General features: G+C 30.4%; 5 protein-coding genes across 7 annotated transcripts; 2 read left to right on the top strand and 3 right to left on the bottom strand.

The window, feature by feature from the left end:
- Positions 1–1922: 1922 nt before the first annotated feature.
- Positions 1923–3109, bottom strand: LOC107190385. The gene is made up of 3 exons (XM_015579180.1): positions 3025–3109; positions 2670–2741; positions 1923–2500 (listed from the first exon to the last, which is right to left on the bottom strand). The coding sequence occupies exons 1-3, from the start codon at positions 3038–3040 to the stop codon at positions 2232–2234; spliced, it is 357 nt and encodes a 118-aa protein (XP_015434666.1). The 5' UTR covers positions 3041–3109; the 3' UTR covers positions 1923–2231.
- A 1671-nt stretch (positions 3110–4780) lies between these two features.
- LOC107190376 (alkylated DNA repair protein alkB homolog 8) lies at positions 4781–7351 on the top strand (the record flags this gene model as incomplete). The annotated part of the gene is made up of 7 exons (XM_015579174.1): positions 4781–4899; positions 4996–5227; positions 5321–5440; positions 5536–5739; positions 5811–6196; positions 6266–6421; positions 6818–7351. Coding segments are annotated over exons 1-7 (1734 nt in total), but the record flags the coding sequence as incomplete, so codon positions are not given.
- Positions 7352–8014: 663 nt separating this feature from the next.
- Positions 8015–10524, bottom strand: LOC107190370 (high mobility group protein B1-like). 3 transcript variants are annotated; one of them, XM_015579167.1, is made up of 7 exons: positions 10224–10302; positions 9432–9516; positions 8965–9142; positions 8698–8816; positions 8480–8622; positions 8245–8419; positions 8019–8168 (listed from the first exon to the last, which is right to left on the bottom strand). In XM_015579167.1, the coding sequence occupies exons 3-7, from the start codon at positions 9071–9073 to the stop codon at positions 8106–8108; spliced, it is 609 nt and encodes a 202-aa protein (XP_015434653.1). In that variant the 5' UTR covers positions 9074–9142; positions 9432–9516; positions 10224–10302; the 3' UTR covers positions 8019–8105. The 3 variants fall into 3 exon arrangements, with proteins under 3 accessions (XP_015434652.1, XP_015434653.1, XP_015434654.1); XM_015579168.1 differs by lacking the exon at positions 9432–9516 and adding an exon at positions 10086–10114 and having other exon boundaries at positions 10224–10248; XM_015579166.1 differs by lacking the exon at positions 9432–9516 and having other exon boundaries at positions 8015–8168; positions 10224–10524.
- Positions 10525–15095: 4571 nt separating this feature from the next.
- LOC107190362 (exosome complex component rrp45) lies at positions 15096–17887 on the top strand. The gene is made up of 9 exons (XM_015579157.1): positions 15096–15203; positions 15279–15373; positions 15912–16134; positions 16600–16817; positions 16899–17126; positions 17203–17336; positions 17444–17529; positions 17598–17724; positions 17823–17887. The coding sequence occupies exons 1-9, from the start codon at positions 15138–15140 to the stop codon at positions 17885–17887; spliced, it is 1242 nt and encodes a 413-aa protein (XP_015434643.1). The 5' UTR covers positions 15096–15137.
- Positions 17888–18182: 295 nt separating this feature from the next.
- On the bottom strand, positions 18183–19982 carry LOC107190368 (histone deacetylase complex subunit SAP30 homolog). Its single transcript, XM_015579164.1, has 3 exons — positions 19626–19982; positions 18410–18637; positions 18183–18311 (listed from the first exon to the last, which is right to left on the bottom strand). Exons 1-3 carry the CDS (start codon positions 19794–19796, stop codon positions 18183–18185), a joined length of 528 nt encoding a protein of 175 aa, XP_015434650.1. The 5' UTR covers positions 19797–19982.
- Between the last annotated feature and the right edge of the window lie 6373 nt (positions 19983–26355).

The raw sequence follows: 26355 nt of genomic DNA, 5'->3' as shown, positions 1-26355 counted from the left end.
TACATGTATTTATTCATTACCAAAATATTGTGTAAAAATATGTACAAAACTTAATACTATACAATGCATATATACATATTAACATAAACAATAAATATATACATGTGTACAAATTTACGTCGTACAATTACGTCGTGTAAAATTAGTTGTCTTGTTCACTGTCTTTTTCATCAGTCTCGTCTGGTAATAATATTCCAGCCAGATCTTTTGGTACAGGTTCTTTACTGTACATGCTTGCATTGAATAATTGTAACATTTCACCTGTGATTTCATAATTAGTGTAATTCTTATTTTTTTAATCTAATCTGATTTTTGTTAATATGGTTATCATAGCAGGTTTCACTCTGTTTCTACTCTTCATTTTGATTTCACTAATGAACGAGAAAAACTTTTCCACGTCAGCATTGGAGTATGGTAACGATAAGCATAATTAGCAATATTTTGAAAAATGTGGTTTCCATTAAAATCAGTGATAATACTAAATGCATCTAAAAATTGTAGAATGTCCAATTCTAAGAGTTTCTGTTTCTCTTTGCATGTAAAGTAAAACAATAACAAATACCATTCATTTGCCACATATGTAGCCAGAAATTTAGATTCGAATTTATTTATTATGTGATTTAAATAGTTTCTGTGTTTGGTTGAGTTCAAAATGATAGCTGGATCTTATAATTCTAAGGCACATAAGAACTCTTCATTAAATGGTAATCTTTTTATGGCATATTTATAAGAAGATTGATAAAACTTTCTAATATTGGCTTAAAATTCAATGATTTTATCATCATTGCAAGATGTATTCATATTTCTTATTTGATTGATTGTTATCACTGTTTCCCCACCAATGAAAACACTTTCTAAAGAAAGAAGGTTGTTTTCATCATAAATGTCAATGTCCTGTACATTTGTTGTTTCCAAATAATTCGATTTTATAAAATTGCTATCCAGAAATCTGACAAATCTACCACACTCTGGTAAAAGGCAATTAATTAAAATTGTGGATGTTTGGAAAATAGTACTGAATTGTGTGAATATACGTAGTACATAATTTAAGAATTGTAAATACACATTTGTATATGGACAGTTGAAAGTGTTGAACATTCTGTTTGCCATGGCAGACTTTTGTTCTATGCCAACCTCTGCAAATATGCTGAACAAAACTGTCCATTGATTTAGAATCAGGTTGCAGATGGCTGAATATTTTTTTTTCCATACAGCTTTCATCAACTTTTGGGTATTTTTTAAAACACATCGCTTTTTCGGACTTCTAGAAAAGTATGTGTATATCAAATGTAGCAAATCTTTATCAGGACTTCGCAGACATTCCCATACACGACATGCAATTAAATGCATGGGAAGACAGCAACTTCCTCATTATCCATCAATAAATGAAGAACTTATGAGTTCTATCTTCTCAGCATCACATTTGCATTATCCATGCCAATGCTAACTACATTCTTCCTAAATAAATTATGCTTTTGTAATGAATGTACAAAACATTTGTACAAGTTTTCTGAAGTACTATCCCTAATATGTATGTAGTCTAGTTAACACATCTGTATCTTTCCATTATGTACATATCAAGCTAAATACACAAATTTTTGGTTTCTGAAATATCTGTGCTTTCATCGATCAAAACAGAAAATAGTTTGTTCTGTAATAATTTCGAAGTTTCAAAAACGATATATTTCGTTACAACATTTTTAATTATAGCACCGATTTTCGTTCGTTTAAAACATATTTGTACTATTGTTGAATCAGGGGTAATAGTTGACAATTCGGACGGTACCTCCGATTTTCTTCATACTTTAATATTTTAAAAGGGGCTATCTGAGAAAGTAAAATGTCATTTTAAACATTGAAATTAAAAAAAAGGTAAACAGTAAACAATAAAAAAGATTAATTTTTTTATTTATTAATAAAATACTCAAATAACAAAAGAATTGCTTTACAATTAAAAAAAAGTGAAACTTATATTGATAGCCAGTTAGGTTTAGGTTATGTTCGGGTTAGGGTTCGCTTGGTTTTGGGTTACGAATTTAACTTAAAACTAAAGGTACTTATAGTTGTTTGTGACATTTTTTAAAATGATATTTTGCCTTTTTAATTAGCCCCTTTCAACATACTAAAGTATGAAGAAAATCGGAGGTACGGACCGAATTGTAAACTATTACCAAATCAAGCAATCCCAATTGAATAATTTCAACATGTCATTTCTTATACAAAATCGCAATTCACCTTTCTTCGTATTGTTTTCGAAACTTTTCATCTACTATTCTGTTTTGTATGTTTATTCTATGAATCACTGTTTTCATATGCTTCAGCAGGTCACTTTTCCCAGCTGTGAAAATACTGTTGCAAACTGTACACTTAGCTCTAAATGGATTCTCACATTTCTGCAGCCATGATGTAAAATTAGGGTCCTGCAGCCAAGCATCACGGAATTTTTGCCTTTTAGTAATTTTCTTTGGAGGAGAAGGAGAAAGCATACTGCTACCATTATCTATTAAAAAAATATTCATTATTAGTTGATTGAAAATGTTATAATAATGCATGTTCGAAAAGTTTATGACTTGATAATTAAGAAACACTTATGTATTTAGAAAATCATTGCTTTTGAAACTTAAAGTGATTCGAAGTAATACTTCAAGAGTATTAAAGATATCTCTTACTTGAGTCATTCTCTATGTCAAAGCTTTTATTAGCTGAACTAGGACCAGGAACAGCCATGCCGCTATCACAGTCTACATATAAAATATCCATTATTAATTAATTACTAATATTATAACAATGCATTCTAAATAAATTCAAAAGAAGAAGTAATTATGGAAATGACGTATAATGTAGTCTACATGAAATTAGGGTGGGTTTAAGTCATCGTTCTGCTGGTTTCGAATTCCTTTAAAAAATACAGGGGTGATTAATTTGGCGTGAAATGACTCCATAATAAAAGAAATACTTACATTTTGCAAAAAATGACCATTTTTTAAATTATATTGATGCAAAAGTGTTAAATATTTATCTTACCTGATTTCTCATTCATTTTGGAACATTGAAATTAAATTATAAAAGAATTTGTATAACTTCACTTTACAATCCATAAACATCCACAAGCGTCTATGCACAAAGGTTGCCAGAAGTAGGGCGAACATGGCCGCTTGAAGTCAACGTGACGTCAGGGAGTAGTAGAGGGGGAACACATTATAGCAATCCTCGCATAGTTGCACAAGACGTACTAGCACGTACTACAACGTACTAGTACACATAGCTCTATATAACGCATGTGACATCACATAATCTTTATTTTGAAACCTTCTGGCTATGTACTTACTATGTACAGGACTTTGAAATTCAAAAGCGTGTCGTCAATTGTCGTTAATGAGACGCGTTACGAACTACACCATCGTTGTTGCTACATAGGCGATCGTTTATTGCAACCTTCGGGGCTGTAGAGGGCCAGAATTACAGGAATACTGAATAAGGAAGCTCCAATCATCCGCGCGCTCTCCCCTCCATTCGGCCGTTCAGTTGTGCGACGCACCTATATATAGGGTGGGCTGGATATACGCAGTTTACGATCATCTTCATTATCTTCGTTATTTTTGAAGATATCAGAAAAGTTTATTCACAGAAGTTGTTTAGTATGGAAAGGGCTATTAATTTGCAGTAACAATCTTTTCGTTGGTTGAGGATATCCTAAGTTTTCAAGACTAATTATGTTTCCTTTTTAACGATACTGAAATATTGTGGAATAAAAATATTTTTTTACGTATGTGGATTCTTCTAAACATTCTACGTAATAAAATATTAAGGTAATATGTGAAAAAAATTAATAATTCGTGAGATATTTTATATACAAAATGTAACAACCTGTTCATTTTTTCTTGACCTATAACAAAATTATTTCTGCTATGTTATAGTCCCTCTGATACCAGATAAGTTTTGTTAATAAAATTTGTTTATACCTGTAGACATAATGAAGATAATTAATGTGATCAAAGTTACTGGACCATTGTTTATAATGGATGTATAATTGAACAGTAGTTTCATTTATTCTTCTTTATTGAAAACAATGTAATTAATATTATGAATATTTGAATTTGTTTAATTGTGACATACAAAATGATTAACAACTACATTTGCTTATTAATTATCTTATTTATGTATAAAAGTGTAGAATACAAGGGCCTGCAATAAACGATCGCCTATGGCCCATCGTATAGCGTGTCCCCCTCCATTACTCCCACACGTCACATGGACTTCAATCGGACATCGAATATGTTAATCTGTTTCTGGTAATGCTGTAAGCACCACCATGATGAATATACTTAATACATACTTGCCGAAGCTGAAAGTACTAACCTAAAAGAACATATCTTTTAGATTATGTTAATCTATCTAACATCATCTAACATGTTTACAGTAAAAACTGTAACTTTAGTATCTAAATTTGTATATTGATTTAGTATTTACAAATTTCTTGCTGTTATCAAATTTGTATTAAATTTTAACTGAAAAAATAGTGTCTAGCATTATACTGTTCATATCTATTTAATTTCTGTCATAAAATGTATAATATAAAGTAAGTACATAAAAAGAATATAATTATTTAATAACATGTGACAATAATGAAATCAGAAATATTTTTTGCTCTAAATGTCTTTATTGTGTTTGTTATCCTTTGTACTCTATATTTAAAATTTTGCTATTACATGCAATTATATATGTCCCTAAAAATATGTGAATTATATGATTACAGAATATTAAAGAATTGAATATAGTTTAATGTCCTAGAACGTAATGGAAGAAAAATTGAGTAAAAAAAGTTATCGTAAACAGAAACGAGCCTATCATAGGCTCCTCAGAGACATGAATATTAAATGCTGTGATAATCCAACAAAGGTTACTATTGATTTTAAAACGAATAAAATACTTCATAATATTTTTTATTAATACTAAGAAATATATTGAAACATTCTATTTTATACTTTCTTTTAGTACATAATGATCTGTAATGCTGGTTTAGTAACTGGATTTCAACGAGAAACTTTACAAAATATTATTGACCCAATTATATCAGAATATGATGTAATAATGCCACCAAATAAATCGTACTGCTTCATTAAATTTTATTCTATAGAAGATGCTGAATATGCATACAACAGAATTCATGGTCAGATAAGAATTAATGAATTAGGTGCACTGTTATATGCAACATTTACAGAGTCAGGTATATCATTAAAAATCTTGAATTTAACTAAAACAAATGTTTCCTAATATTTCTAAAAACAATAAGAAAAGCATATTCTATAAACTGTTGTAGTTCCTGATCTAGATGATGAATTATCTTGTGGTTTTCCCTACGGACTTCGATTAGTAGAAAATATTATAACTGAAGAACAAGAAAAATATTTATTAAATTCGATTAATTGGATTAATGAAGGTACTAAGAATATTTTAATAATATTTGAGAAACATATATTATTGAAACACGATTAATAATGTTATATAAATTATGTTCAACTTTTCATGTTCCAGAGTCAGATTCATCTGAGTTAAAACATAGAAAAGTCAAACATTTCGGATATGAGTTTCAGTACAATTCAAACAGAGTAGACCCTGATAAACCAATTACACCTATTCCTGAAGAATATCAGTTTTTACAAACATTATTTAAAAAATATCACAATGTGCCATCCGAATATGATCAGTTAACAATAAATCACTATTCACCTGGTCAAGGTACACTACATGAAATTTGCTTTTTAATGTACTTCCGTTTATAAAATCGTTATAATACTTTATAATTTAAGGAATCCCTCCACATATTGATACACATAGTGTGTTTGAAGATAGTATATTGTCTTTATCATTGGGTTCTGCATGTATCATGGATTTTAAACGGGAAGATAGAAAAGCTGCTGTTCTTTTACCTCCTCGTTCGTTGCTGATTATAACAGCGGAAGCTCGATATGCATGGTCACATGGAATTTGCCCTAGACATAATGATGTAGTAAAAAGTACAAATGGAATTACAACACAACCACGAGGAACAAGAGTGTCATTTACATTTCGAAAAGTGCGAAGGGGCGATTGCTGTTGCATTTTTCCAGAATATTGCGACACAAAAAAAACCTGTGTTAATACTGTCATCGATGATAAAACAGCAATGGGAATTGAAAATTCTTATGTACACGAAGTATATATTTTAACCCCTTTCGCGATTTTTCTAACTTTAGAAAAAATAACTAAATAAATACATTTATAGGTTTATGAAAATATTTCGAGTCACTTTGATGAAACTAGACACAAGCAGTGGCCAAATGTTTCAAAATTTCTTCAATCCTTGAATCCAGGTGATATTTTATTAGATGTAGGTTGTGGGAATGGTAAATATCTCTATGAAGAAAAACTCATATTTAAGGTATGTTTCCTCTATGTTTCTATTTAATAATTTTAATATACATCCTACTATAATTAGGTTGCTTTAAAAGACTGGGAACATTTATTATGGAACTCTATTTTTGTATAACTTTATACTGTGAAAATAAATAACAATATCATAATAAGTAAACTGAATATTTATACAATTGTACGTTTCTATGAACTAATTTCTGAGTGAAAATTTCTGTAGAAACTTATAGGTAAAAAAGAAAAAATTTAGTTCAATAACACTAAAATGTTATATTTTGGTATGATACTAATTAAAATGATCAAATGAGTAATAGAAGCAGATAATTTTAATAAATTCTACTTACAAAAATGTAACATATGTGTATATCATATAAGAAGATATAGTAAAAGAAATTTAATACTTTAGGTTGGCTGTGATCGAAGTCATAATTTAATAAAAATATGTCATAGTAAAAAATCTGAAGTCTTCTTATCTGATTGTCTATACTTGCCATACAAAGATAATAGTATAGATGCAGCAATAAGTATAGCAGTAATACATCACCTTTCGACTCATGAAAGAAGAAAGCAAGCAATTTCAGAATTGGCACGACTTCTTAGGCCTAATGGAAAATGTTTAATTTATGTATGGGCGAAAGAGCAAGAAAAGAATTCCACTAAAACTGCATATTTAAAATATAATATGAGCAAAAACGATCACCAAACATCGTGTATACAAAAACTGACAGAATACGGTGTAACCTTACCAGTGCACGAAAATCGTACGAAATTCATGTCTACTGATATGCTCGTTCCTTGGAAAAGAAAGGGAGGAGGAGACTTCCTCAGATATTATCATGTATTCAAAGAGGGCGAATTATCACAGTTGTGTTCAGAAGTACCTGTGTTTACAATAAAAGAAATGTATTATGATCAAGGAAATTGGTGTGTAATTTTGCAAAAAAAAAAAATAAAATAATTTGACTCAAATAAAAAAATTCTTTGACACGAACCATATCTTTTCTAAGAGATTTATACAAATTATAATTGTAAGCTTATTTTTAAAGAAAAGTAAGGATACAAGAATTATAAATATAAGATATTGCTTTAAATGATTTTACCTTTATTGGAAAAAGAACAAAATACATGGAATATGTGTACTATACAGGGTTTTAGATATAAATAGTCCCTGATATCTAGTTTTTTTTCATTATAAACATGAATAATGCGTAAGTAGACAAGACAAGTGCACTGTACAAAGCTCACTCTGCTTGACTTTTACTTGCTATTGTGCTTCAATTGTATAACATATTTAATAGCAATATAGATTATCATTATGATCATCATTAATAATAATATTATTATTATCATCGGCATCATAGTTTTCATTATTATTACTATTGATGTTAATATTAATTGTATTAGGTATCGTTTGTAAATATATTAGCACACCTTATTCACATAAAAATAGTATCCAATTATGAAATTAAATGAGAATATTTGATACCAAATGCTATTTCCAAGAACTGGAACCAAATTTTATACTGAGTGTAATTTCTTGTTTTTTTAATGTTAATGTCATCAGTGTACATAATATATACAACGATTGACAATACTAAACTATTAGTAAAATTGTTATATATTTTCAATTGGCGCGTGCTTGATTTAGGACAAAATATACTGTCCTACCTTGTTTCCTTCATTTATTCAAAAACTTACACGGGTCCAACTTCTTCGGGATCATAATTTTTTACTCTTTTGTTGTACGCAATTATTTCCTAATTAATAGAAATATTAGATGTTTATTTATTTAACTTCTTGTTTTTAAATTCAAGAACCACAAAGTTTTCTTACTCTTTCATATCGAGCTCTATCCTCTTCTGCTATTGCCATATATTTTGATTTAGTTTGAAGATCTGTACTCATCCACAATTTACCCAACTCTTTGGCAATATCACCAACTCCCATTTCTGGATGTAATTCTCTCATTTTTCCACGTAATTCTTGGCAAAAATAGAAAAATGCAGACCTGAAATAATACTTATAAACAAAAAAATCACACTCAATAATCAACATTATAAACACATACAATGCTCTTTTAGGTGCATCTTTATCTCTATATCTTTTTGTTCCTCTACGTGTTGGTTTCTCTGTTTCATCATGACTGACATAATGTCTGTCATAGTAATGCATTTTCTTATTGCAATGTGCCCCATCTTCAAGATGTACAATCTAATAACATACACTTATTAATGTTAACATTCTTCTCATATAAATCATTTCTTACATTATTCAACATAAACTTACTTCATTCTTCACTGGTACTGCATTAATAATAAAATTTTTGCTTTGCATATTTGACCATTTTGTTTGATTATTTGAAACACTGGATACATTTCCAGGTTTCATTACAGGTTCACCGCATTCTATGAGTTAAACAGTTTGTCATACGTAAGTTCGTCAGTACATTAATATACTCCCCTAGTTGATTACATTGTATGTTTATAATATATAATTCTTAGTTAAACATACAACTTTGTAGCATTTACATTTGAAAACAGAATAAAATTATACCTGGAGTCATATTCGTTTGACCAACAATCATTGTATCTCTCATTCCAGAATTCAATGAATTATCACCCGTTTTCGTGAGATAAACATTTTTCCTGTCAGATGAATCCATGATTATAAAAAATGTTCTTCTACAATCCTTTGCCCAAGAGATTAATAATCTTTGTAAAATTACAGTGATCTACATAAAATACGTTTATTAGTAACCATTTTTAATACTTAAAGAGAATATATTATTTTACTTTGATAAATCATTATGTACATAGAAACAAAATTCAAAGAAGCCAACATTTAAATAGTTCAAATTAGAATATTATAAATGTAAGTACATACATACTTCCTTATCGTTTAATTCTTTGAAAAAAAAAATAAAAACATTTGTTTTCAATGTTAATTTCACACTTTTTATGCATTATTGTTAAACTTATATGTAACTGGTTAAAAACTATTAAATATTAAATTATAGTTACCAGAAATATAGTTTATAGAAAGCATATAATAATCCGTTCTGACAACCTTAATAAAATTGCATTATATTGGAAAATTTTCCACATTCTGTAAAATAAACGCGACAAAATTCCAAATTATTTAACGTAAGTGTAACAATTAATTTATGGAATTAAGTGTAGGTAAAAGCATGTAACATATTTTTCTGTGTTTCTTAATAAATTGATTTTTAACATCATAGAATTTTCAACAACAAAAAAGTACATTTAATTAATAATACTTGAAGTTATTTATGTGAAATTTCTGCAGTTTATCTAATTATAATTTTGAACATTTTGACATTAAATACGTGAATTTCGTTTGTGTATACGAATTGCAATCAGAGTGCGTATCTCATATAATAAATCCACTTTACATATACATTTAATAATAATACTTTCACGAAATCTAAAAAAAAAAATATACTCGAAAGAACGGATTCCTTCGTTACGATACAAAATGAAAAAAACTTGCGTACATACTTATATCACACACCACTTACTGAAAGGAAAAAAGTAAAATATAATAATCAAAAAACAATATTTGCAATAATAAAACGAAAAGAACTGTTGAAACTGTCATATATAAAATAGATACGGGAGTAACGAAGGCAAGAGACGAATGTAACAGATATTTACCTACAGATGACGTACAAAGGCAATCGCTGCTACAACAACACAATATAAAAGCTGTCTCCCGATGGTTGACTCAAAAGAGTTAACGAGAGGTAAATAAAAATAGATTTAATCCGACACGGAAACGGTAATTCGACTTACCAACAATAATTGAAAGCCAGTGTTGCAAAGAAGTACGTGAAAAACGACTACAAGTAACGCAGAACGTAACTTATTAAGCATCCATTCCACAGATCGGTCCTACCTATACGCATCTATCCGTATATACGTATCACGCGTACTGTGATCAGCATTATACACGGACCACGTACAATACTTAAAAGCAACCTTTTCCGACACACAAACTCAAATTTATTGAAATACGGAATATTCACTGCTAAAATAACTTGTCAGTAATTAAACCATAGAACGCTGGTTATTGACGACAGAACTCGATGTTAAAAAACAGATCGTATAAACCAAGCTGATTGAAGCAGATATGACCGGGCATAGCTTGTGTGGTGTGCATGCATGCATAAATGTGCGCGCGCGCGCGGTCACACGCACACGTCCTCACATCACTTCTATATTATACTACCATAAAATTTCAGGTTTTATCTCATCATTAAATCTTGTTTCCTTGCAGTTTGAATTTCGTATTTGAAATTAATAAGTATTAGTGAGATTCCAGATAAAATATTTACTTAATGAAAGGAATGTTAAGGATAATTCATATGCCGAAATGTAATGATGTAAAAAGTGTCATTGACATAATTTCAGACTGCCTTTGTTATTAAAATAAAATGTATTCATCAAACGATATTAGGGGAATGGTATACTTTTTATGTACTTGTAATGATTAAGATATTATCAGTCAAATGTATAGATCTATACATTATTAGATTTTGAAATCTAAATAAGAAATTGTGTTATTACTTCCCAGTCAGCCAAACCTGCTCTAAACATATATTACTAGATTCTGCTGTATACCTGATGTGCAGATTTGTTGCAAATGTGCTAGAGGGTCTGGTACAGCAGTACTGACAGTAAACTAGCAACAGCAATATAACAGGCCTAGTGTCATAATGCGATGTCAGAAATTGAAGAGATCTGCTAATATTCTGACTGCAGCCTCACCTCACAAATACAGTAAAATTGTGCAACTTACTTTATTACAGATTAAATCGATTACACTTTATCTAAATGCAACTGCAATCGATATTTAAGTACTGAAATGATTATTTAATATTAAATCACAAAATTAAATGTATATGATAACAATTATTAATATAATATGCTAATGAAATATTAAATTTTCCGTATTACTGGCGTTTATATTTCTCCCATTTTATTGCTTATAATAAGAAATAAGTATATGTATATATTGCATTACTAAATAATACATATTTACATTTTATGCAATAATACATATATACTCGTAATGTTCAAAAACATGGCTGAGCTCACACTCTACTTCCACCGTGCTCATACCAAGCATATCTCTACCCCTGCTGTGTGCGCTGCCCTGCGCTGCCCCTTCGGATTTTTCCGCAAACAATCCACGTTTCAAATACAAACGTAGAATATGTCTATCAAAAGGAAGAAATCACGGACATCAGGTAAATTCACATATTCATTTTTTTCATTTAAAAATATTGTTAATGAGTAGAAATAAGCTCAACCACATTTTGTTATAAAATTAGTGTTCACGGCACACTATGTGTATACATGAACGATTAGACACAATGAAATGCAATGGAGTCTGAATTGAAGTAAGCATCGAATATATTGTTTATTAACATTACGCTACACTTATTTTTGTTATGTTTGCAGGCAAATAATATTCAAATATGTGTGAGAACCGATGACAAGGAAGGAAGAGTTGGTGACTAGGCAATGTGTCAAGAACCATAGATGACAGCATTTGGGAAGTCATTGTTTATTCGAACAGTCTCGTAATTTCTTCTAAACTATGGTTCCTACATTTGTATTATATATATACATATATTATTTTGTAAAAATTGTAAATATGGTTGAAATCGTATCGTAAATGTACATATTCAAGAAAAAATAAATATTCTGGAGGAATATAAAAAGTATTTAATTCCACCTGTCTAATTTAAATGGAAGCAATTTCAGAAACTGCTAGGTTATAACGTAAGATTTGCTCTGTTTCTACAGCGAATCTGACGTCACGTTCTACAGCAGAGTTACTGGTCTTATGCCGTGAATCTGACGACATATACATACAGAATGCAGCGACAGATGTATATGATTCCGAGGCACCAGATGCCGTGCATCTGACGTCAGTTTGCTCATAGGGTAAAGTCGGCTTCCGCAAGGGGAAAAAGCCATCTAGGGGTAAGCCTTCTATCACTTGATAAATTTATTTCAAATACTGAAATAAATGTTAAACCGAATAGTAATTTGGCATAAATGTCAGTAACTCTGAGACCAAGTAGTAGGGAGTCTTTCCCTTACATCACTTTTTCCCCTAGTGGAAGCCGAGTTTATTCGTCAGGGTAGGGTTGAATCGATACCACCAAGGTATCGATACTTTTACTCATTGCTAGAGTATATTGTATGAAGGTATCGATACTTACTCGGAATCGAAACAAAAGTATCGATACCTACTTATATCAAATTGTATTTTCCTAACCTTGATACCCAAAACAAAAGTTGTCTATACCTTGAGAGAGAATAAAATACAATACGCAAAGCATATGAACAAACATATATACATATATGTGTGTGTGTGTATATATATACAATATACATAATATATGATACACATAACAGATAAATATGTATGTATGTAGATATTGATGCAGTTTTTGACTTCATAAGTGAATTAAATTTGCTAAATTTAAGTAGTAAAATATTTGATTGGGGAGATAGCATACATATTGAACAAGGTACCTTGTATAAACATAACATCACTTTTATCGATCCATCCCTACGTGAGATAGAATTGTTTTTCGAAAAATATAAACGGACACATGTGAATGGGTATCCATACCGGTATTATGCTCAGGATAATTACATGAGATTTCATGATGAACTTACTATTTATCCTCATATAACATCGTGTAATTCATTAATATTATGTCGTAGAATGTTTTCAATACTTCAGAATAATACTTATAAATTTCTTATAATTTGAAAATGTATGAAATTGTAATGGAATTTCTCAGATCGATTCTCTCGCAAGCTCGCAAGTCATTAGAGATGGCGTGTAAAATCACTAACGGTGATTTATCACAGTGATCGCCGAATCACAATCACGGTCGTGATTTAACTTCATTCACGACCGTGATTGCGATTTTTTTATCTTGAGTGAATTTGCTCACTGCGATCGTAAGTCCTTGATCTTTAAACACAAAAACGTATTCAATATGATTTTACGATGAATTACATTACTATTCGTGTTTGTAAAAATTAGTAGAAAAAACAAGAAATTCTAAAAGAATGATTTATTAGATTCGAAGTGTGAAAATGTCTACATAGTACTTTGAATGTTTTAGAAAATTATTCGAGATAAAGATGTATGGAACTACGGAAAATTACTTTAGATTCCTTTTCCTTATTCTGTAAATTCTTTGATTGGAATATGAATGCTGCTGGAAGTATGAACATTTTCACAGGACAATGATATAAACGAAACTTTAAAACTTTTTAAGTGTTACAGTGATATTTCGTTGGCCTCTGTATTAATGCACTGCGCCGAACGCAGATAGCATGATGTTGTAGTCGCAAGGGAGCAATTGAATCGAATAGACGTATTGTACCGTAGCGCATCGTATTGTATTTCAAACATTTATATCATTATAATTTATATGTATATATGTATATTCCAATAAACATACGTCAGGTAATATAAGCTTCATTTCATCGAAGTGTCTTAAATATAACTGCATAAATATTGTACAATCCTATACTAATTATAGTTGTCTGGTTCAACAGGTTACTACAGAAACTAACTACTGCCTACGTCTTTTAAACTTGGGCTGTAGTAGTATCTGCAGAAACTGCCATGGTTGCTGGGGTTACTATATACTTTGCTCACGGAAACACGCATAAGTGTCAGTCAGATTTCGACAATTGTATGAGCAACATTAGACCAAGCTCGAGACTCGTACGAGCAACAATGATAAAGGATCACGTTTCAAAACTCTTGCGCATGCTCCGGGGGTTCTATGACCCCACGATCTCACCACACGGGGTCACTTTCGCCACCTCCGGGGGTTCTATGACCCCACGTTCTCATCACACGGGGTCACTTTCGCCACCTCCGGGGGTTCTATGACCCCACGTTCTCATCACACAGTGTCTCTGGCGCCATCTCCGGGGGTTCTATGACACCACGTTCTCACCACACGGGGTCTCTAGCACCATCTTCTGGGGTTCTATGACCCCAGGTGTTCACCACACGGGGTCTCTGGCGCCAGCACAGGGGTTCTATGGTCCCGCATTCTTTCCACTCGGGGTCTGGCGCCTCCTCCGGGGGTTCTATGACCCCACTTTTTCACACTCACGGGGTCTCTCACTACATTGAACGCACAGTTTCATCTATTTAAAAGTATGTGACAATTTCAGAAAGAACTGTTAGGTTTCTCGACCAATCAGAAACGATCACGAGAAATCACGAACACTGTGTAAAACACCGTAATTGGGAACGAACGTGATCGAATCACTCGTGTTTCACAAGTAGCAGTTCACGCCATCTCTACAAGTCATCGTGAGTCATCGATCTCGACTAATTATTGACGTTCACGTTCGTTCACGCACTCCTATCGATACTAAATGCATTTATGAAATAACATTTAACCACAATAATTCTACACATAAATAGTATATAAATGTAAATAAAGTATTAATTATTCCATACTATAAATGTTTATTCAAAAATTAAGAATATTAGACAGCATTATGTATTAGAAACAAGTTATATGTATATATATACTCACAATCAAGTGAAAGGTTATATTTATTTAAACATATACATATATATATGTATATATACTTTTTGGAATACCCACGTGTTTAACGTGTAAATGAATATATATATATAAAATCATGAAGGAATCATTATTAACAAATTGTGAAAGAAATTTCATAAATAAGGCAGTAGAGGAAGGAACGGTACGATCTTACTGTTAAAGTGTTTCATTTATAAGAACACAAATAAGTAATTGAATTTTTAAAAATATCTTTTAGCGATTAGATGGCAGAAATTTATTGGAAGCGCGGCCGGTTAAAATTTATTTTGGATCCAGTTGGGGTAGCTGTATGGTTTTACTCGGGCAAACTAGGTATATTTCAAGTTAATATTCTTTATAATTCAAAGAAATTTTCATATAAATGGAAAAAATACATTAATCTTCATATATTCATTATTCTTAAATTTTTATACTTCTTTATGTACAGATAAACATTAAATTTATAATATATAAATAAGCATGAAATATTTGTACATAATTGCGACAACCTCAATGTATAACCAGACATAAAGCAATTGTTCAAAGAAGTACAATTTAAAAATATGAAATAAATATTTTACATTTGAGGCTTTGTTAAAGATAAACTTGAACTTGAAAAATTATTTGATATGTATGTGTTTGTGGTGACAATACACAGTAATTGTAAATAATAAATATACGCATTAGCGTAACATTAGCAAAGTTTTTGTTTAATAGTATGTTTTAAAGTGATTTTTCTCAAAATCAAAGCCCTATTTTGCAAAAATTGATTCTAGACTTTCTGCTTACTTTTTCTCATCTGGTTGTATTACAAGTTTGTCTTCATTTTGTATATACAATCATAATTTGATGTTGTAAAACATTATTGTAGGGCAGTAGTACAAGTAACGTGTGACATTCAACAACCAAACACTTCTCGTCCCAATGAAGGAATGTTACACATTAATGTTGAACTTAATCCATTGGCAGCACAACATTTTGATGGTGGAAGACAATCTGAGTCTTCAATATTGATTAGTAGACAGCTTGAAAAATGTTTTAAAGATTCAAAGTGTATAGATCTGGAATCATTATGTATTGTGGCTGATAAAAAGGTTAATAATTATTCAAATTCTATAAGTACTATATACATTTTAAACTCATATTCAAGCAACATAGAATCAATAATGTATATTTAAGGGTGGTACAAAAGAATAATTGTCCTGAGAATCAGTGATATAGTGTATTAAATGATATCCTTGTCAGATATAAGCTACTAAATGTATTGTGTACTATTAAAAAATAATCTTCAATTAAGATAAGATCACACGAATCTAAACATAGGGGTTCAAAGAGAATTAATCCAGAATTATTCTTGAAATGTTGACAATCAATACAAAACACTCTACTATTTATCATGTTACAGAGTTTTCTGAATTTACTATGTTTGTTGCACCCACAATATCTTTCAAAATCGTACCTACAATACTTTTCTCAAAAATTGAACGATTTATATATGTTACATGTGTTTAGAAACCAAATTAAACATTCATTTGGTTTAAGTAATTAATATGATTCAGGTATGGAATTTAAGAGTTGACATAAATATTATTAATCATGATGGGAATTTAATTGACTGTGCTTCCATTGCAACATTAGCTGCTCTTTCACATTTTCATAGACCAGATGTAACTTCAACAGGTGAAAATATCATAATTCATTCTTTTGCTGAAAAAGATCCTTTACCTTTGACATTATATCATTATCCAGTTTGTGTATCCTTTATAACATTTGAAAGGTCAGTATTTTTACTTACTTAATTCTACTAAGCATAGTTTATTAAGTAGAACGTATATTTTAATGACATTTTGATTTTTAGTGGAAATACAATTATGGATCCCACATATCTAGAAGAACGAGTTGGTGTTGCTCAACTCACACTTGGCATGAATTCTTACAGAGAAGTTTGTAGTTTACATTTTAATTATTTGATGAAAACTATGACTGTGGAGGATGTGATATCAGCAGTTTCCAATTATGCAGCAAATTATGCTGCTAAATTAGTGAAACAGATTAAAGAAGCAGTAACTCATGACGTGGAAGCAAGGTTTATCTTTTAAATAGAATTCAGACACTGCTTTATAATCATTTTCAGTGGGTTAATGTTTAATACGTGTCCACAGGTATAATAAAAATGACCATAATACAAATCGTTTCAAAGAGTGCATAACAATGAGAAAATTGACTACAATGAACAGTGAATGTATTAGTATTAAACTGCACAAATGGGGCCAATTAGAAAAAGAAGAACCTGATGGTAAATTTCTTTCGTGCTTAAACGTTTTAACGTTTGAATAACCATTGATTAACGTTTCCTTTTTATTGAATAAAAATTAATTTGAATTTAATTGTGTATAATTTAAGCAGAAGCTAATTTGGAGGAGGATGAAGGTAACAGGTACAAAATTATAAAACCTGGAGAAGCTTCAGCTGAATTAATAGTAGGCAATGTAAGTATATATGTAATTAAAGTACAATTGAGACAATTCTAATTTTCTTTGTAAAATAATTTCTATAGGGTATGTCAGTTGGTGAAGGTGGACCTAATACATGGAATGTGTCAGAATCCTCAGAAGAAGAAACAGGTGACATTGAAATGACCACTGAAGTAAGAAAGGAAGAAAATAAAGTGTTAGATAATATAGGTATTATTTTATAAATTGCAGTTTCTATGCACCATTTTATTTCACATTTTTAACATGCAAAATATAAATAACTAATTATGACATCATTTCTGTTTTAGAAATAAGTGGAGATAGTGAAGAAGAAACCACTGAAATGTTGGATTCAAGAGATATAATGCAGTAAATGTAAATTAATAAAACCAACAAACTGAAATAGAGTTGAACACAAAATACTCAATCATTTACCTTGCTAAGTCAGTATATTTATTTACTTACTTACAAAATATCACTTAATAACTAAAGTGTAAATAAATAGTTGTTTAAAATTTACTGTTATACATAATATATTTTTTAGCATGTTTTATACATAGATCTTATAAAATACCTATGCCTATTAACAAGTAAAAATCATACATATTCATTTTATCTTACTGGTAAAATATTATTACAATAACAAAATTCATGAAATAAAGCCTAGGCTATGTGGTGTCATTACTTAAACCATTCTTTTGATCCAATTTGTTTGCATTTGTTTTTACTGTGTAAATGAAAAAGCTTAGTGCTTCCTTTTCAACTACAGGGATGGTCTTAAAATGCTTCATAAGTGTCTGAAAACAAAAATACATAATTAAATCATAGAATTATATGTTCTACATATCTTTACAGCTTCTTTTTCTTTCTGCAAATATTTACATTCTATACTTACATCAGCTAACTGAGCTTTATTTAATCCTGGACGTGTAGAAACTTTGTAGTGTCTCTTGTACCGCCTTAAGGTGCCGACTTGTAATTGGAAAAGATCAACTTCTGGAAGGTCATTATCTGTTTCTCCTGAATCTTCTTCTGAATCTTTGCGTCTTCGCTGTTGCTGTTGTTTAGATCTTGCACATTGGATCACTTGCTTATGATAATCACAAATGTATATATGACGTGCCTATTAACAAATCAGGTATGTAATGGCATAAGAATCTTACCTAATCATACATAATTGAACATTCAAATATTTCTTCTCAAATTTGCTTATATAAGAATAATTACAAAAAATTGAAAAACAATGAACACAAAATATGCATGCGTATATGTTTTATTTTATTGTATAAGCAGGGTATAGTGCTAAAAAAACATTCATGAATACACATTCATACAAAAAACATGTAAAAATGTTTCATAACGTCTATATGTATTACCAAAAGTCAATTAATAAGGACAGTTTAAATATTTATATAGCTTTTGTTAATTATTGATTGAAATTTTAAAAGATGTCTTTCCTACGAATATCAAAGTTCTATCATATTATACTTTGTATACAGGGTGATTCATTAGAAGCGGGCCATCTTAATATCTCATAAGTTGATGTCATAAACTGTTCTCACAATCCTTAAAAATATATTGCTTCTACTTGCTTTTATAGTTTGTCGAATACATGTATTATGAAGGAGTTTGCATTTCATGCATTATGTATTACTCAACGGAAAAATAGAGATACATGAATTTAATTGTAATAAGAGTGAGGAATATTTTAGAGAAGCACTTATTCATATAAATAGATATGTCTTAATATAATAATCATTTGTGGTTTAATGTTCTGATTATAAAAGAATATCAATGTACATATAATGACTATATTTCTATCTTGTTTTATTTAAAGAAATCCTGTTAATATTCAGAATATCTCAGAGTGATGACAGGAAGAATCTTCTGTTTACGTCTTACAACTGTCTATCTATCACATGATTTACATGTTTGAAACATCAATTCAACAGAAGATATTAAGGTAAACTGTTCCTAGGGGACCAACCTGTAGAACTAACAAGCTAAATGTTAATAACATATAATATTTGAAATGATAAAAAAAAAATTTTTAAAGGAAAATGGTCTCTTGAATAGCTGTTAATGCAACCTTTCGTAACTATTAATCTTACCACTTGATCGAGATTAAGTTTCAATCGCCGTTGCGTTACAGTTTTTTGAATACGTTTGCTGTAAGAAGCGTTGCCAGCTGGCCGAGTGCATCGTTCACCCTCATCTACAAGGCAACAAATTTGATCAGCAGCTCCTCTGGAATCTTCTTCACCGGTACTGAATCCATTCATTTTTTTTATTCTTAATAAAAAACTAAATCGGTATGAAGAGTATGTAGAACTTTAACAACCTCGAAATGTCACGACGTGTATGTTTGCGTCAAAAAACGGCGTGTCCCAGAGTAAAATACACTCGGCGACGTCTGCTTTTCACACTCATAATTTCCTGTCGGATTTCATTTGTTACACACAATTTTTCAACGAAACTCGTTTCTCTGTTCACGACGAAAAGTGACTTTTGACGCGCGATATCTGGTCTGTTGTTTGATGCAAAGATTCAACCTTAGAAATCGATAATTTAAATAGTAGAGTTTGCGTATTACGAACACCTCGATGTTAACCGATGTCGTCTAACGTTTCACTTTCTTTCCTTTCAAAGAATTAACATGTGAGTTATTTTTCCGTATTTACTGCGAAAAATATTCTCTGCGACTCTAGTCAACACGCGAGACATTTAACTTTAGTATTTTCTCGCAACGTGTTTTTGTTTTTACAGATTTCTGCGAAGTTCCGTAGTACGACACTTCACCAACTTCACCGCGTTTTGTTATTTACCCAACTACTGACAAATACATTGATTGACACGACTGTGTGAATGTGCATATGTATATATGTATATACGTATTATATATATATATGATATGTGTATACAGTGTATACGACATGGTTTACTTTGAGCATTCCTATCCAGTAAGATTCAATACTGCCAACGTTAGACATTATCATCGACAGACGATAAAATAGTTTTATGCCAAGTATGTATGTATAGTTTAAACGACTTATCGAATTTTTTATTAAAGCGACAAATGTTTTGATAGTTTCTATTAACTGTTTTGTATTTTTTTTATATTTGTACATATATAATTTTTTCTGGAGAAATTACTTATAATTTATAATAAACATTGTTTAATGATAGTATGCATATTGACACTGCTCTCATGTAATGAAAATTATAAAAGAAACTCATAAATAGAACAACTAAACATTTATACTATAATTTTAAGAGTTTATAGAATTATAAATTCTAGTTTTTTCGGACTCATACGTTGTGTATTTACTATATAACTAAGGAGGACAATGTGTTGTGTAGTGTATATGTATATCTACTGCTCTTATGAGAATTGTAAATTTAATTATTTAAAACATGTAGTGTTTCGGAAATATATATCGCAAACAAAGAGTTGTGTATAATTCGAAATAATGAGATTAACATACTACAATAAAAAGCCAGTTATGTTAAAATCTGTATTATATGTACACTATATATAATTTTTAATTATTTTACGTAATGGAATTTTAGATGCGACGTAAATTATATTTTATAGACGGTAATGTTGTTCTAACCAATAAAACAAATAAATAATTGATGGAATTTACAGATAAGTTCATAATACTATAAAACTTATATACATATAGTTTTACTTTGTTTAAATTTAAAAGAAATTACTTTTCCATTAGATTACAACAAATCAGCCGAGACATAATTTGTGAAAGTAACTTATAGTAGGGTGTTTCAAAATATACAATTTAATAAGAGGACAATACTAATTGTATTAACATTTTGAAAATCTTATTTTCTACAATTGTAAATGTTTATTTGACTAAGTGACAGGAAATATTTTAAGTACTGCTTGCATCACGTTGGTGGTACTGTAATTTGCGCCTTATATTAGCTGCGGAATGTAGTGCCATCTACGTTAATAATAAACCCTAACCTTAATAATTTAAATCATTTATCTGTCACGAAGTACTATTACCCAAGTTGAAAATAGTAATTGTATTTTATAGTAAAAAATATATTTATTTAGTTGCTTGAAATAAAGATTGTTAGGACCAATATCAATGATACACCGTAAATAATTTTCCATGCACGATTTTTCCCGCCCTTTCCACCAGCAGACATTTTATTGGGGGGGTAAAAAGAAACGCTTCAAAACATAAAAGGTTGATGCTGATTGGCTTACTTTTTGCGGCTTATCTGAAATAAGCCAATGGTAATACAGATTTTCCCCATACACACTTTCATATGCCGCACAAGTGGCGTGGGGTCGCGATATTCGAAGCTGAGAATCCTTTTAGCTGTAGAGGACCGTCCAGGTAAGAAAAATCGAAATATTTTTCTTTCCAAGCGTTGACAGATTTCAGCGACTAACAGTCGATTACTAGGCTATCACTGCCGTATGATACGCGTAATATGGGCAAACATTCGGTGAAGTGCTACTGTGCTGCGTACCGTGCATATACCTTTTATTTCTACACAACCGTCATAGCAAATGGCTGCCCGGAGATGTGTTTAGCAAGAAGGTTCTCCTGTACCGTGTGTCGTTATGTGCTGATACAGGAAAAAAAAGTCTCATGACAGTTTCAACTATCGTGAAAACATAGATTTTCTTAATTTGTAACGTAAAATGTCGGCGTGGCTTCTGTTACGTGTGTTTCGTCATAAATCAGCCGTCAAGGCTATAGCCCGCGTACGATCGGTCTCTGTTTGGCTACTTGCGCCATGCATTGGCATATATGGGATCTTGCACTATAGTACCCGTCATGGTTTTATAACGAATAATTTGCCACTTGATGCGTAGGTTACGGCAGCGAGCGTCGCGCAGTTGGAAAACTCGTGAAAAATGAGAGGGACTTTTAGTCATCAGTTTGTTATCTATGGCGTAATTTACAACATATTGTGATGCTTTTGATTTCCCGCTCACGTCCAATTCTTAGGACGTTGAAAGTTATATGCACGTAATCGACAATGGCATGTTTACGGTTCAATTCATTGGAATTTTTAACATGGTTAACCACCTAGTGTAACCTGCAGCATTGTAGTTCATATTATATTGAAGTAATCGAGTTTGTGGGTGATAGAAAGGGGAAAATAGAAGAGTGTCATGCACAGTATGTTTACACGTAAGCGTCTGTTTTTGCTGTGTGCGCCATATCGTCGAAATACACTGTGTGTAAGGCGCCAAAACAACACTGCCTTTTTTGCTTCAATTTTTATTCTATTTATACGCTCAAGATGTAACTGTACCGTTGGTCTCTGAAATTTCTCGCCGTTTCTGTTCTTTTATATTTTTCATATAAATACGATATGTGTGATTATGTGGGTAGTATGTGAAGATGATTATACATAAAATGGTGGGAATATAATCAATGGATGGTAGACATGTTTGCAATACGCAAACGTCACCGTACTTGTTGTATGTGCGTAATATGAGGTTATATGTAGTCCGGTGAACGTGTATACGTGATTTTATACTTCTTTTGCTCATATTCATAACATGTTATCGCAGCCGCGATTTTTTCCTCGAAAATGTGTGTAACGTATTTGGATGGTATTGTCATTATTTAATGGTCATGCAATTTCTAAAATGAAAATATTGCTTGGCTCTCAATTTCAATACCCGATATTACGTTTATAATTATTAAATAAATACTGCGGGTGTACATGCACATTTCAATTTTTATATATTTATTTTAGAAAATTTGAAATAACCAAAAATTAATTACTTCATTGCGCATTAAAATCTATACTTTATTGCATCTTGAATATTCAAGTATACTATAGGCACATAAAATCCACAGTCTAATACATATGGAACAGAAATAATGTTTCCAATCGTAACTAAAATATTTTTAGAGGTTATGAACCTTATCGAAACACGCCATACCACATTTGTAATTCTCTTTTTTTATTATCCAAAAAACTTTTTTCACTTGTAGAATTAGATTCTTCAACATTATGAAACGTCTAACATGTGTCTAACATCTAGTTTTAAGATGCTTAATATGAAGTACATTGATAGTTCTATGTCGAATGTACATATTCCATTTCGATTCGAGACCAATGGATCACAGATAAGATTCCTTTATTTACAACCTGCGACAGGCCGGTAAACAAAGTACTTCGACACTTATTGATTTAAAAGTTACCCAACTTGTTTTATAATTTTAATTTGATTCTTTTTTTATGGAGATTAAATACTTATTTAATAGCGTAGTATTAGTTGAGTGCAGCAGCTTTTATGGGTTTTGCTATAAAAGAGTAGATGAATATAATAGTTTAAATTCTTGTATAAAATAAGTACTTTCAGTACAGTTTTTTATCGTAACAAAGAAATTTTATAAATATTATTATTTTGAATTTATATATTTAAATTGTATTAATAAGTTTACAGAGTTTATTACAGATTGGGTTTAATACAACAGCTCTTCCAAACAGATCACTGTAAGGTTAATCCTCTATAAATAAGTGGAACCTATAAAAGCTGATTTTCATTTCCGATTCTATTTTGAAACAGTAAAACACACTCCATCGCGTAAATTTGTGTTCTATACGGTAATTTACTGTGTTACATTAACATTAATGTATAATATTACAATGTATATAAATACAAAATTATTATACAATGTATTATGTACAGAAGTGTTTATTGTTTGCACGAGGCTATAGCAACTGCATCGTCTGCGAAAAATCCAACAAAACTTTTGCACTAACCCAATAGAACTTAAACAAATATAAAAAAGATTGTAAAATACAGTTTAATTTGAAAAAAATTAAAATTTATGAGAAATTGGGGAAATTAAGATACATCTGTTTATGCTTAATGTGAATATTAAACTTTCCTTGTAATTTGCATCGAAAGGTCTTTTATTAATCATTTCAAATTGATAATGAAGTACACGTAAAAACCGATAAATTTAGGTGGATGATGAAATTCAGTGAATACTACATCGCACGCAATATTATGAAATCGAGAATAAACGAGAATTTCGTGTATATCAGAAGGAGAATCGTATTAGACGGAGGTACCACGGAAAATATAATATTACCGGCATCCATATGAACACAGTTTTGTATTATGTGGATGCATTTAATACTGAGTCCGCGTTAAGAGCCACCAGCGGATCAATGCTAGAACAATGTAAAAATTAATTGTAGAAAGATTATACTCAGCATTACTAGCCTGAATGGGACTCTTGTATTTATCTGACTGCAAATAATGCAACAAATTAACTTTTTCTTATATTATTTGTTTACTGTTCCGGTGAAATCGTTGCTGATGACGAATAAAGTACTATAAATCAACATTTTAATAAGCAAAAAATGTTCTTTGAACTTTTCATATTTTTGATATTAAATCGTATTAAATAACAGGTAATTAATAAATACATTAATTAACATATTATGAATTACTTAATATTAGGTCAGGTACTTTTTACTAATATTAGAATTGAAATCAGTGTTTAGTAGATTTATATCTACTACATTTACACGATTGATAGTGATTTGATAGTGCCATAGAAATATCTTTGAATAAAACTAAAGTATATTGACAATATGTATCTCAGTATCTATACAAAAAACTATTGTAAATTTTTATGTTTTATATTTTTTTATTGTCCTGATATTACTTACCACCGTAATACTAACATTTCCATTAATATTTATAGATTGCAGAATGATAATAATGAATATAATTATATAACTATTAATTATTATTATGATGATTAATGTAATTATTATCAACCAAACTAATATTTTTCGTCGTTATCATATTCCTTTGTATTTTTTATTGAATTAATTGCTCCATTTCATTTTATTTTTACTGGAATAGTGAGATATTTTTTTCTTTAAATTGATTGCCTTGATGTCTTCATATTTTTCTTCACTTTTATAACTTAGGTACATGAATTTATCAGTAACATGCTAGTATATATGACATGCATTAGGCAATTAATATATGATTTGATATTATTCTATTATTTAACTCTCAGTTGACATCCTATTTTTTCGAACGTAGTAGTTACACTAGGTCGATTCAACCCAAGTTAATTTTCAGTCAGCAGCTGTTCAAAAACTAATGGTTAAACTAAGTCGCAAAAATTCTGAGATAAAGCTTGAACATCGTAAAATATACTTTCATTGTAAAAAATTAACATTTAAAGTGTCATGTTTAAAAAAGTTTCGAAAAAAGTTTTTTAGGATACCTAAAATTACTACTGCATGGCTCTAGTAGTACCATTTTTAATGATGCCTCGAAGATATTTTACTTCAAAATCAAATTTTGAGTCATTTCGACCCAGTGTGACAACCGAGGGTTAAATACAACTTTTATAAGAGCTCATTGTGATATAAAGTACTCAAGTGTCGCACATACATATCTCTATATGTTACGTATATTAATAATCGATTATCGAGCATCAACATTTAACCAATGTTTATATGCTATAAAAGTTACACGTGACCACTATTAATACTCTGTTCGCGTTGCTACAGTTATGTAAATTTTACGTAAACTGATTGCCTATATACTAGGTGTACTGAAATTAATCGAAACAATTTGTTCGATAAATAACAGTTAACACATGTATATTTACATAGAGTTGACCGGTTTTCACAGTGTCGTGGTCGTTTAATTTTGCAAACTTTAGAACGTTAAAAAATTAAGTTAATAGCCAGTTCACAATTTAAGCTTTTGAACACAAGAGAATGCTAATATTGAAGAAATTATAGATGCTTCATCAGTTGCTTTTTAAAAGAAAACTATTGTTTAATAATTTTGAATAAAAC

The sequence above is a fragment of the Dufourea novaeangliae genome, unplaced genomic scaffold (assembly GCF_001272555.1).
Source record: "Dufourea novaeangliae isolate 0120121106 unplaced genomic scaffold, ASM127255v1 scaffold177, whole genome shotgun sequence".
Taxonomy (NCBI): Eukaryota; Metazoa; Arthropoda; class Insecta; order Hymenoptera; family Halictidae; genus Dufourea; species Dufourea novaeangliae.
The sequence above is the reverse complement of the archived record's forward strand: the minus strand, read 5'-3'. Positions and strand labels throughout refer to the sequence as shown.